The 12926-nt window shown below is 37.2% G+C and overlaps 1 protein-coding gene across 2 annotated transcripts in view; it reads right to left on the reverse strand.

The window, feature by feature from the left end:
* LOC146530479 (1-phosphatidylinositol 4,5-bisphosphate phosphodiesterase epsilon-1-like) overlaps window positions 1-12926 on the reverse strand; it is a 105769-nt gene that overhangs the window by 4880 nt on the left and 87963 nt on the right. The window contains exons 23-42 of one of the 2 annotated variants that reach the window (XM_085200333.1): window positions 10606-10736; window positions 10379-10472; window positions 10043-10138; window positions 9344-9453; window positions 9097-9239; window positions 8530-8708; window positions 7884-8015; window positions 7191-7363; window positions 6575-6766; window positions 5910-6129; window positions 5641-5765; window positions 5045-5252; window positions 4654-4868; window positions 2661-2805; window positions 2344-2420; window positions 1957-2053; window positions 1676-1802; window positions 1403-1502; window positions 908-1010; window positions 177-299 (exon numbers count right to left, since the gene is read on the reverse strand). In XM_085200333.1, coding sequence (XP_085056459.1) covers window positions 186-299; window positions 908-1010; window positions 1403-1502; window positions 1676-1802; window positions 1957-2053; window positions 2344-2420; window positions 2661-2805; window positions 4654-4868; window positions 5045-5252; window positions 5641-5765; window positions 5910-6129; window positions 6575-6766; window positions 7191-7363; window positions 7884-8015; window positions 8530-8708; window positions 9097-9239; window positions 9344-9453; window positions 10043-10138; window positions 10379-10472; window positions 10606-10736 — 2781 coding nt within the window. In that variant the 3' untranslated portion in view covers window positions 177-185. Of the gene's footprint in view, window positions 1-176; window positions 300-907; window positions 1011-1402; window positions 1503-1675; window positions 1803-1956; window positions 2054-2343; window positions 2421-2660; window positions 2806-4653; window positions 4869-5044; window positions 5253-5640; window positions 5766-5909; window positions 6130-6574; window positions 6767-7190; window positions 7367-7883; window positions 8016-8529; window positions 8709-9096; window positions 9240-9343; window positions 9454-10042; window positions 10139-10378; window positions 10473-10605; window positions 10737-12926 lie in introns of both variants that reach the window. The other variant, XM_085200331.1, reaches the window with a different exon arrangement.

The raw sequence follows: 12926 nt of genomic DNA on the forward strand, positions 1-12926 counted from the left end.
ACTTCCGTTCCCCACTTTCCGCTAAATTATTTACAATATTTTTAATGTAAGACAGCATAAGTTCGCTCTCCAATAAGGGGAGTGAAATATTTGAAATTCAATTCTCTCCCACGCGGTATCACAAATTTAGGAGAAGAGAGTGTTTTAACTCAAAGCTATATTTATAAATATCATACCTGCAACACTCAGGAACGCCAAGCCCTTAATTTCCGCAAAGATACTCTCTTGAAGCGCGCCATTTGAGCCGCAAGAGCTTCAGCACCTAACGAACTACCACCAGTCTCTCCTTCTGAGTGTACCTGAAATATATTTTTGATATATAAATAGAAAAAAACTACGCATTTTTATACGTGATGAGCGCTGTAGTGGTGCAGGGACACAAGCGTGCGACTGTAGACGCGACAGATGTGAGTTCGATTGCAACTTATGGGAATGGAATTTTTAATATTTTCATTTCCTCGCTCTGGTATCGAAACAGAGTGCAGCGTTAAATTTCGCCACTCAACACGCAACGCCTCCAGAATTCGGCGAAAGTGACTAAAAAATAATGTAGTGTCTTAACACTAGGTTCCCAGATTCCCTCTGCCTACCCTGCTACGATACAGAGTGAAGGTTAAAAATATCCTTTCCCTTGTGTAAATAGCACCTTATAATGTTAAAATAAGTGACAATGCTTTTTGAGAAAAGAATTCTCTTTCATCTCATTATTAGAAAAATATGTGACATCTAGAAGTTAAAGCTCGGTACGTTCATATTCACTTGGTGCAACAATAACGTATTTACAGGTTTTATTAACAATTTAAATATGTGGAAAGACTATTTAAAAATTTCGATTGCGTCTCCTGTGATATTTATTCAAAATACTAATACTTCTTAGACGCATCGAATGAATATTTATTTTCCTCACCTCCCTCGAAGCCGATCGTCTTTGTGTGTATGAATGTATATCCTTGTCAGAATGGCCCTTTGCCCGCCCTATACCTTTACCCAAAGGTGCTGATGACACTCGCCTGAAAATTAAAATAACGCTAATTAAAAAGGTCACAAGGGCACAAGGTGTGACTGTAAAAGCGAATGGTCGTGGGTTCGATTCCCGCTAGAGGAAGTAAAATATTTATTTAAATTTATATTTTTATTTCTTCGCTCTGGTGTCGAGGCAGCGTTGAGTTCCGCCACTCAACACGCAAAGCCACCAGAAGTCGACATTGCGTGGGGAACGGAGTGTTTTAATACTGAAAACAAAAAGTTCCAGATGCCGTCATGGCTTAGTGGCACAAGCAACTGTAAACGTAACGGTTGTGAGTTCTCTCTGCGCCACTACGGCCTGTATATAATTGTCCGTATGTAAATATAAGGGAAGCTACTATAATTATAGTATTAAGCTTATAAGTATTTTAGATACCTGCAATGCGTTGGGTCGCTGTATGCAGTTTGTACTGGAGTCTTTCCTTCACATACATTGTCATTCGATATTATATTACCGAGTGGAAAACCGCCGCTGCCTGTAAAACAAAATATTTTTTTCTATTCCGGAAGTTTGTTCTTGAAGTTAAGTTACCATGGGCACTTAGAATGTGTCATGTCACATGTGTCATAAATAACTCTTACTCATTTTAATTTTACCAGGGGGTCGAAGTCACAGGTGAAAGATAAAAGATAACAATAAATAAATTACCAGTAAAAGCTCCTCTCGTCATACTCAGTCCCCGTTGTATCCTGGCGATGCATGCGCGATGTCTTGGTAAAGGTGCTGTACTTCCCTTCTCTTGGAGTACGAATCTGCCCAACGTTTTCCAGGTTGCCTGTTATAATTATTTTAAATTAATATGTTTATTTGAATTGACACCGTAGTGGCACAGGGGCACAAGTGTGCTTAGAAAGGGGTTTCTTAATATTTTAATTTCTTCGATTCGATAGATAGATACTATACAAATAATATTAGCGAATATTTTTTACCTGTGCAGCATAAACCACTTCATCATCAGCCAGTGGTCGCTGTTGGGGGCCGGCGCCAGCTCTGCCTCCCCATTCTAGCTCTTCTACTAGTATAAACCTGGAATAAGGGGAAATAAAATATTTTTTTTTAATGTTTTTGGTATTTTTTAAGTATTAGCGTCAGACTAGTAACGCGATTGTTGGTTCGATTTCCATTCGAAAAACATTAGATCATTAATAATTTTCCCGTTTTGTTAAAAAGACAAAGCCTGGAGCTGAGCCCAGTCATTCAACACGCAATGTCTTGAATATTGGAGGGAAAGTGGGGAACGGAGTGTCTTAATTAGGTCCCGTCTACCTACTCTTCTATATACGGGATACAGCGTGAAGCTAAAAACAAAATATTACCTTTTAGGATCATCATGGCACCTTGCTTTTGTTAACGCTTGATATATAACGTAGGAGGCCGTGGCGCCTAGAGGTACCTAAAATGAAAAAAAAATGTACTTGCAAATCGTTCTTTTGTAAATGTATATATTATTATGAAACATTGGTTTGGTTGAACACACTAATCTCTGGAACTACTGGTCCGAAATGGATTTTTTTGTGTAGGACCAATGAAAGGCTAGAAAGGTTATAGTATAACACCACATCAATCATCAGGCTGAAGGAGTCCTACCTATGTAAAATAAGAATTTGTATAAATATCTTTAATTTGCACTTGCCTTTAAAATAGCGTAAGGTATTTCATGGCACACATTATGTACGCAGACTAAGAAGCTGTCAGGAGGTTTCCTGGGCTCCTCGTGAGCGCTGGAGTCCTCGTCGGAGGGTACTGAGTGATCCCTTGACCTGTCTGTTGATGCTGATCTGTTAAGATAGAAGTAAAAGTTAAAATGTATATTTACAATTTTTAATTATATTTTTTCTTTGATTTAAAGATAGACAGCGAGATCCTAGTTTTAAGACACTACGTTTTCCACTTTGAACCTAGTAAAAGGAGCGGCCGTGCCCACCCCACATGCCTCCCCAAAAATGAAACTTGATTTTTTAAAAAATATCCTTAACATCTAAATATAATTTCAAATTTAAAATCAAGGCCTTCCCCTTAGAAAATATCTCCAGATACGCTCAAAAGCATGAACTGCGCTTTGTCCAATCAAAGCGGGGAAATGATGATTTAGCCGTCCCTCGTCACTAGAGCGAGAAAAATTAGAATATTAAATATTTCATTCCCCCAAGTGAGTTATCGAACCAACAACCGTCGCGTTTACAGTCACTCGTTTGCGCATCTGCGCCAAGACGGCCTCAATTCAAAAAATGTGTCCGATTATTTGCGCCACGAGTTTCATCCTATTAAACTAACATTATCTTCGAGCCAAATCTAATTTATTTATGACTAGTGGGCCCGGACGCGGCTACGCCCGCGAAAATATAAGCCTAAATAATTAAAATAAGTTAAAAAATAATAATAAGTGGAGATTTATTATTAGAAAAAATATCTGAGTAACCGAAATGAACAAACAAAAGAAGTAAAAGTACCTAAAGTTTGCCGTGCGCGCGTCCTAAACATTTTTCTATATTAAATAATTATTAATTTTTGCGAACAATATCGAATAAAATCCCTAATGATTTAAATTACGATATTTTAAGTGTATAACATCGGTATGGATAACCAAACTGAGATAAATTAATTATAAGCAGCAAATAATTACATAAAAAATAATAGTAATTCGAAAATATATCAAAATTTATTTATTTTATTTCAAAGTCATCTGCCCGTTCGCGTCGGTCATACTATACCACTCGTAGGCTAGGTCATTTCGAATCAGTGACATCTCCTTAATTATTTATTACAATGTTATACAGTAAACTATAATTTCAATCTAGTTGAAATGCTGAAAGTGACCATTATATTTATTTTCATAAGGATGAATATCAAATTATAGAAATCATCTAATTTTTGTTAATGTATACAAATCTATATCAGCGCGCGCCATGTTCGCGTTAAGCAAACTCACTTTGGGTGACGTTTTCTTAAAACAATAAACTTTGCAAACCGTTGCTTAGCAACGCGTAGCGACGATTGTTATTAACATGGCGGAATAAATTGCTTGTCAAATTAATTATTTTAATATATTGCTATATATCGAAAATATTACAAATATGAGAAAAAAAAAGTATCCTATGTTCATCCCGGGACCCTCAAGTATCTCTATATGAGTATTTTATCACAATTTAATTAGCGGTTTGGCCCTGATTGCGTAAAGGACAGACAGACAGACAGACAGACAGACAGAGTTACTTTCGAATTTATAATATAGGTATGGATATGATATCTGATAGTAGGATAACGACCATGTACGATTGTATATAACAAAGAGATCTACAATATCTACTTAGTTCTTAAATAGAATAGTAATTTATGTGTAAAATTCTTCCGTTACTTAGAGTAACTGCCAGTCAACGCATAGACGATGCTACGCGGCGTAGAACGCTGAAATTTGTTACGAAGGTTCCTTTGGACTTCCCAAGGAAGATTTGTATAGGTGACACATATACAAATACAACTTTAGCCATTGATATTTATATACAATTTTTATGTTGTTCCATATATTTTACTTGTCTGCTATATAGAATTTTCTATTCTAAGTAGTTAAGTAGAACTTTTAATTCTATGATATATGGATAAAGTCAGACTAAATATCTCAACATTACCTTATGCTAGTCAACCAAGCTCGACTACTAGGATCATCACCAACCCTCTTTAGCAACAACCTGGCTCCAGGTCTACTAGTGGCCGCCTTCAGAACCCTCTCGTGAGGAGCTAGGACCCTCTGTGTTGGAGCTCTAGAGGCAACTTCCTCTACCAGCACGTAGCTGCCTCGCGATGAGCGGCAGACACCAGCTTTTGTTAGGCATTGGGCTATTGCCTATAAAGAAAAATATATTGGTTGGCATGGCAATAACTATGATTTTATTATAATATTGAAATTAGGGAGGACGCTTGTACGGGGAAATAAAAGTGATTTACATCTAATCGGCGCGTCACTAGGTTCCGCCACAATTCTAACACTGCTATATACGGAGTAAAAAGTAAAAATCTAACCTCATTAGTAGTAGTGTCATGAGTAACCTTCAATATAGAGTAAGGTTCGTGTAACACAACCGCGTGGACCACTAAAAAGTGTATTTTTCTCCTCTGAGTGGGGGACCCTGGTTCCGGGTCTCCTCTACAGCTTTCTCCAGCCTGCTCCTCTGTACAGCGGGAGAAGATGAGCAGGGATGCCATGTTTAAAGACTGGTTTGTTGGTGATCTGTAAAGAAAAGAATATTGTTTACTACTCTGGTTAGAGGGAACACCTTGTCCAATTTTCGAGACATTGCGTTTTGAGTGGAGGAACTCACAGCCCCGCTTTGCTTTGCTATTAAATATCGAGGAAATGATTATAATGCATTCCCTGAAGTGGGAATCGAACACACAAGCGTCGTGTTAACAGTTAGACGCCGTGCCACTGCTCCGGCAGGACGATTCATTGATATTGTTATTTTTGATTTTTTAACCGAACTCCTAAAGGATGTTCTCATTTCTACTGTACTTCTTTACATACTTATATAATATAGATATTGTCTAGAATATGAAATATTCTAAAATTTGAACCTAGAACCTTTACTCAATAACATTTTACAGTTAGAAAAAATTACCTCAATCTAACATGCCTATATCCAGGTCTAAGACATTGCAAAGGAATGACTCGTTGAGACAACATGTAGTTAGTATCAGCGTCGTATACTTCGAATCTAACAAATGCTAACTCGGGAAAGTTTACCTGCAACAAATAATAACTATTTAAATAAAACATATATATTAAATTTTATATATTTTTTTAACTTTAAATGCAAGTTGCTCATTTACAAGTAAAATAAAATTTAAAATTGTTTATAAACACTTACTAAAACTTACCCAAACTTACCTTAAAACTGAATGTTTCATTCCAAATAGGGTTCAAAGCATTTCTTCTAGCTACCCTCGTTTTTATTTTCTTACAATCGGCTGGAACTCCTAATATTTCCACCTCAACATATGCATTGTAGAAGGAGTAGACATTTTCGGCGACATATTGGCCGGAGATGACGGCGAGAGTGAGATGAGCCGCGTGGATACCATCGAACTCTTTATCCATGGGGTTAAATCTGAATAGATAATGAATATTAAACTTTTTTAGCTCCACGCTATATCCCGCATGTACTCGTGGGAGGGTAGGCAGAGGGAACCTAACGTACCGCCCATTTTTAGAGAATTAGCGTGGCGGAGCTCAACTACGCGCTTGTCTTGTTGAAATGAAAATATGAAATAATTCATTTCCCCGATGGGGAATTGAATAATTTGTAGCCTATATATTTTTATGATGTAGGCCATATTACAAAAAAATCATCTAAGTCTGTTCAGCGCGTCATTTGATTGGAAACATAATGTAGATTTAACCCCTACAGGAGGAATTATTATACAAATTTAAAATATTTTATATGTTCCGCTCTAATAAAACAAACCACGGCGTTGAGTTCTGCCACACGCCAGAGAGAATAGAGCTATGTTTTTGTTCATTCTGTTATATATTATAAAGTATAGTAAGCTTACCGTCTATAAGCAATATGGCTACAATCCCACATGACTCTTGGTTTTCTAACGTATCCTACACAACCATTGCTCTCGTACATGGCGGCGTTAATCGCCATCGCTGCGTCTTCTGTCTGATAATTCAGTGCGACGAGCTGAACGCCGCACGACCAGAAGGACACGGGGTCAAAGTTGGATGAATCTATTCTTAGGCTGAAAAAGATTTGATTGGGGCATTTTATAAAATACATTGAAGAATTCGGTTATAGTTACAAAATACATTATTAGTTGTATCATTTTTTAGATTGTTTTGATGTTACAACGGAACTGTGTTCAAATGGTACATTTTTCACAAATATCCCAGATTTTCGCTGTTAAATATAGTTCTTCCCATTGTCTCATCTTCTGTTCAGTTTTCTAAGCGCATCAGTTCTGCCTGAATCAGATTATCTTAATTCGCTTTGGTATCACGAAAAAGCGCGGTGCTAAGTTCCGCCATTCAATACCCAACGTCTCGAAAATTGGGCGCAAAGTGAGGAACGAAAAGTCTTAACTCTCTGCTTTCACTGCATTGTGTGGAAAATAGGGTAAGGCTAAACAAAAGTAAGCTTACTTTTAGTAGCTAAGTAATACTTACCCGGCGGGATAAGTCCTAACAAGTTGTGTTTCAGTGTGAGCGATCAGTGCGAGCGGGTGTTTCCTGCATATTTTCTTAGCTATCGCTTCGTTGACCGACGAGCATCGGTAACAAGGATGGTGGATGGCGGGCGCGTTGAGGCATCTACCTCGGGTATGTTGGGTGATGGCTAACTGCTGGAATTAAAAATAATATTGGATTATTTTAAGAGAAAAGGATTTTTTATGTTTTTTATGTTTCACGCTGTGTCAATTGGGAAACGGAGATTCTCGACACTAGGTTCCTCTATTTACCTTATTATATGCAGATTAAGGTTGAAAATAAAAAAAACATGCACACGTATAGCAGCGCAGGGACACAAGCAATTGTAAACGCGACAATTTGTGGGTTCGATTCCTACTCGAGGATATTAAACATTTTCATTTCTTCGCTCTGGTAACGAGGCAAAGTGCGGCGTTGAGCTCCGCCACTAAACACACTCAGAATTCGGCGGAATGTAGGGAAAGTCAGTTGTCTTAAAGGGAAAACAGTGTTATATTATGGGCGGGATAAAATGTCTGGTGTCACAATTTTTTTTTACAGCTTCCGCCAATTTCATAGATGTTGTGTATTGAGTGACCTTAACGCCGCTCCATGGTAACCACACCAGAAAATTATCATAATGCGAGATAAAATATGAACCTATATTCTTACCGTCCCAGCACTATCACTGCTTTCAGAAGATTCAAAGCTGCATGTAGCTCCACTTGTATTGTCCTTCACGTTGCTTGGCTGCCTCATCGAACTCCTCGGTGATATAGGATTCAGGCCTCGGAATTTTATGGCCTGAAAAATATCACCATAAATATATCAAGAAAGGGTACGGTAGGCCACGTCTTTAGTGTAAGAAATAATAAATATTTAAGAAATCTTAAACGGTAATGAGCCCATCAGTACGAAAACTGATACTGATTGTAAGCGCGAAGGTTGTAGGTTCGGTCTTCAACTCCGGGGGAATGACTATTTATATAATATATTATTTTTTTTAATAATTTCTCCGTTTCGGTAAGAAAGCTGTTCGCGATCGAGTTAAATTAAACTCAACGTTGTTTTACGCTACTCAATACATAATGAGCCAAAATTCAATGGAAAGTGTCGCCACTTGTCATAAAATTTTGTCTCTGATCCGTCCTTCACTTAACCATCCGTGGTTCCAAGTAAATTGAGTGTTTAGTGAAGGACGGATGGTTGGAAATAAATTGAGATTGAGTAGAGTAAGAGAACAGAGTATTTTAAAACTAAGTGTTCTCAGTTTATGCATAACTCACTACCTACCCTATTACAAAATAACCGAACTAACCTGCACATAGGTAACCATATCGCTGAGTTCCCTCGCAATTTGATTACTCCGTTTTCTATTAGAATGTTTCATGGCGGTAACTTCTTCTCCCTCGCTCCTACGAAAACTCTGGTAGAGAGAGAGGGAGGTACGCCCGACCTTCTCTTCCATGGAATTAAGAATCTTGTGTAATTCTTTCTCTGGAAATCATAAAAGGAATTTGATATTTATAAAACTAGTTTACACTTGCAGGTTTGAAGCCATGGTCAAATAGTAATACCTAACTTTGTATGACAGTTACATAGAAGCGACTAACGTGACGTAATATAGCCTTCCTCGATAAATTGACTATTCAATACAAAACCTTTTTTTCGTGAAATAGAGAATGAGAAAAAACACCTTTTTCTGTTTTTTACATAGGAGATCATGATAAACATTATAAATATTAAACATTTTTTGAACAAACTTTACTTTTCAATAAGAGCTAAGACTTTCATTATTTGTATCATCACGTCAGTAGGGATAGAGAAGCTGCCGAAACATATATATTTCTAAAATAACATTAATTCGTTTAAAATATTCCCATACCATCAAATTCGTCGTCTTCATCGTAATCCTCATCAGAAAAGTACTCAGTAAGCGACGAACCAGCGGACTGATTCGACATAATCGAGCTAGTTCTGTTACTGGCGTCGGGAAGCGACGAAGTTGTGTGACGAATGCCATTTGACCTAGAAAATAAAAAAAATATAAAAAATGCACGCCGAGCTTTGCTTGGTGTGGTTTTGAATCGAGCCCACAACTTGTGCCCCTGGGCCATGAATACACAACTGACCTAAAAGCGGTGGCTAAAACTCCACTGTAACCCTGGGCAGAACTTGTGCCAGTCAAACCTATAGTAGGACTTGACTCTATGGGAAGTAGTTTCTTGTTTTTGATTAAGACCTGAAATAAAAAAAATATATTAAAATGCTGGATTAAAATTGGCCAACCTCATGTCGAGTATATACTAAATACTTATTATAAAGATGACGAGTTTTTTTGGTTGAAAGTTATGTCAGGAAATTGTAAGTTACTGGTTTGAATTAAAAAAAAAGGATTTAAGAACTATACTACACATATCAGGGTAACTAGAGGTACCGTGGGAACCTAGTTAAGATACTTCGTCCTTAAATAGGACACTTCCGTTCCTCACTTTCCTCTGATAAATCTGGAGGTATTGAATGCCGGGACTCAATGTCGCGATTTGCCTGGACAAAATATTTTATGCGACCACAAATCGATGATTTTTTATATATTTTATTTAATTTGGAAAAAGCTTTTCATCTTCATGCACCTCCTGTAATTCAGTTATCTCTGTAGATGACCCGTTCTTTCTCCACTGTCCGTTCATTTTAGGGAACGCGTGCTAGTTACCAGAGTGAGAAACTAAAAATAACTGTTTCCTCCGAGTGGAACACTGTGATGCTGGTCTACTACTACCTATGCCTCGATATATAATCATTAAAATAAAGGGTAAATTAAAATAAAGTACCTTATATTTAAGCTGTTCAGGACTCGGCAGCCTTGGCTCGTCCGTATAGTCGACTTCGAATAGGAACGACGTGACCAGTTGCTCTCCAAACACTGCCTGGATGAAGACAGAGCTAGTAAAGCGTGTGTAATTTGTTAAGTGGTGGTTTTTATTACATTGAAGGTCCTAGGTTCAATTTTAGGCTAAAGGTAACAAAAGTTGAAAAAAAAAATTCTAAGAATTATTATTTGGCAGGAATATCTAAAAAGATAATATTTTAAAAATTAAAAAATATCAACCAATATCAATCAACAATATTATTAAAAGGGAAAAACAAATAAATCTTATGATACTGACCTCAAAAGTACTGGCCATAACTTGTTGCTGTGGCAAGCTGCAGTGGTTCTCTATGCTTAGTATTAGCGGATACGGTGACGCTACAAAGGCACTCCTGAAAAATATAAAATAAAATAAATAAATTAGCTTCAAGCTGGTAATAAACTGGGACTTTAACCTTTGAACAGATATTTTTGGGGGCCTACGCCCATAAAGCTGGTGCATTATGAATGATTATGGAAACAAACCTAGCAATAGTCTCCACCACCCGTCTAAACGGTATCTTTGTGGTGAACGTGTGGCCGTGGTAGATGACCGGGTTGCCATCGTCACCGTCCCAGCAGTCCAATTCGACGCACCTGCAGCCTGTTAGTAATACCTGGAAATTATACAAATTATAAATTAAACTTATTGACAAAATCTTAGACAAATTATACAAAATATTTACATGAATGGTAGCCTATGTGTTATTCTTATCTATCTATATATATAAAATCGAAAGGTCACTCACTCATCACGAAATCTCAGTAACTACATGTGCTAGGAATCTCAAATTTTGCATAGGAGTTACTTATAAGACGTAGATACTAAGATGGGAATTTGCAATATTCGACTTCTAAGGGGTTGTTTTTGGGGTTGACAGTTTGTATGAAACTTCGTTACTACAAATGCTAGGAGTCTCAAATTTTGCATGGACGTCACGTATAGTACGTAGGTACTCATGGAGACAGAAATGAATAATAACGTAGTTCACGCAGGCGAAGCCGCGGGCGGGCCGCTAGTATAGATTATATAACCGTAAAGTTTCATGTAAATCCGTTCAATAGTTTTCGCGTGAAAATGGAACAAACGTCCATGCTTACAAAGTTTTTGCAGCTGTTACCTGCGGCTTCGCCAACGTGCTCAAATAAGTAAGAGTAAAGGCTCATTCTACGTGGCTGGAGTCATATGTGAAAATAGACTTCGTCGACAAATTGACCAGGTAGGTACTCAAAACAAAAATATTTTACTAGTAGTTGATGAGAAATTTGTCAGCTTGATAATAAGAAAGAATTGAGGCTATTATAGTTCAGTGGTGAAACATTGGAGTGTATACGCGTTGGGTGTAGGTTCAATTTTTAGTTAGAGTAACGTATATAGATGTTCTCTAGACTGGTTTAATTAAGTTTAAAATTGGAACCACCAGTTTACAACATCTCTCAAAAAGATGAAGGATGGTGGACGGACTAAGGCGATTTATAAATCGCTCTTCACTCTGAAATCGATCTTGAGAGTGAACTTGAGATGCCGTTTTTATTCATAGATTAAAATTTATAAATAAAAACACGGCATCTCAATATCGATCTCGGAGTTGGGAGCAGCTTATAAATACAGGCCTAAGTGTTGTTTAGTAAATATATTTTTTAGATGTATCCTGCACATACCAAAGTAGGCAGAGGGAACCTAGAAACTTAGTGGTAACATACTCCGTTCTCATAAAAACTATCTGGTTCCCCACTTTCTACTTGAGGCATTGCGTGTTGAGGGGCGGAACTCAACGCCACGCTTTGCCTCGTTACCACAGTGTGGAAATGCAATTATTAAATATTACATTCCCCGAGTGTAAATCGAACCCACAGTTGTTGTGTACAGTCGCACGCTTGTGCCCCTGCACCACGACGACACTCTTCCGCACCTAGTATTAAAAAACTAGTCATAAATTAATAAGAATTTAGACTTATGTCATATTATGAATCAGAAGATAAAAATTGTAAACTTTGTAGATAAAATTTAATCATTTGTTGAAGTATCTATAGTACCTATAGTATTTATGACACAGAAATCATTGCTGTTGTTATACCTTCATTCTATTAAATTTGTTTTTCAGCCACGCTCTGTGTCCTACACATTGTAGCGTACGCGGAGGGAACCTAGTGTTAAGGCACTCCGTTCCCATTAAGACAGTGCCGTTTCCCATTTTCATTTATTAGTGGAAATCAAACCCACCAACTGTCGCGTTTACAATTGCACTCTTGTGCCCCTTTGCAACGAAGGCCTCAAGTCGTTATGGTTAAGTTGGAAAAATAACATAACGCTGCTAAACGCTTTTTCCCGTTTAGCAGAGTAAGCAGAGAGTAGGTTCTGTCAAATGGTCCTCTCAATAACAATATTTATTTATTAAAATATCATCATAGGTTCTATATCTTCGTCGCCTATCTTGTTATATGCGGGAAACGGCGTAAAGCAAAAATAAAAGATAAAAAAAATGAAAAGCATATAAATTTGCAGGCATTATGTAGTTAATGCAGCATATAAACTCAAAAGGGATTACACGCTGTATAACATATGAGCATTTATTGTAGATAAGTAGTTGTGCCAGTTCAGTGAACCGTTTGGTTCCGTTTCATTAAATGTTTCTGAATGAATAACTTTGAACTCATGCTTACAGCTTAGTATGAACGTGACATAACTAAAGAAAATGTTTATAGAGTGAAATTGTAATTTTGCTTTAGCTTATTATTCCAAAAATATTATTTTACAATGTATTTTTGAATGAATTTAATAAATCGAGCAACTCTACGCTATGCAA

The sequence above is a fragment of the Heliconius melpomene genome, chromosome 17, assembly GCF_056956725.1.
Source record: "Heliconius melpomene rosina isolate 202511_hmr_F chromosome 17, ASM5695672v1, whole genome shotgun sequence".
In the NCBI taxonomy this organism is placed as follows: Eukaryota; Metazoa; Arthropoda; class Insecta; order Lepidoptera; family Nymphalidae; genus Heliconius; species Heliconius melpomene.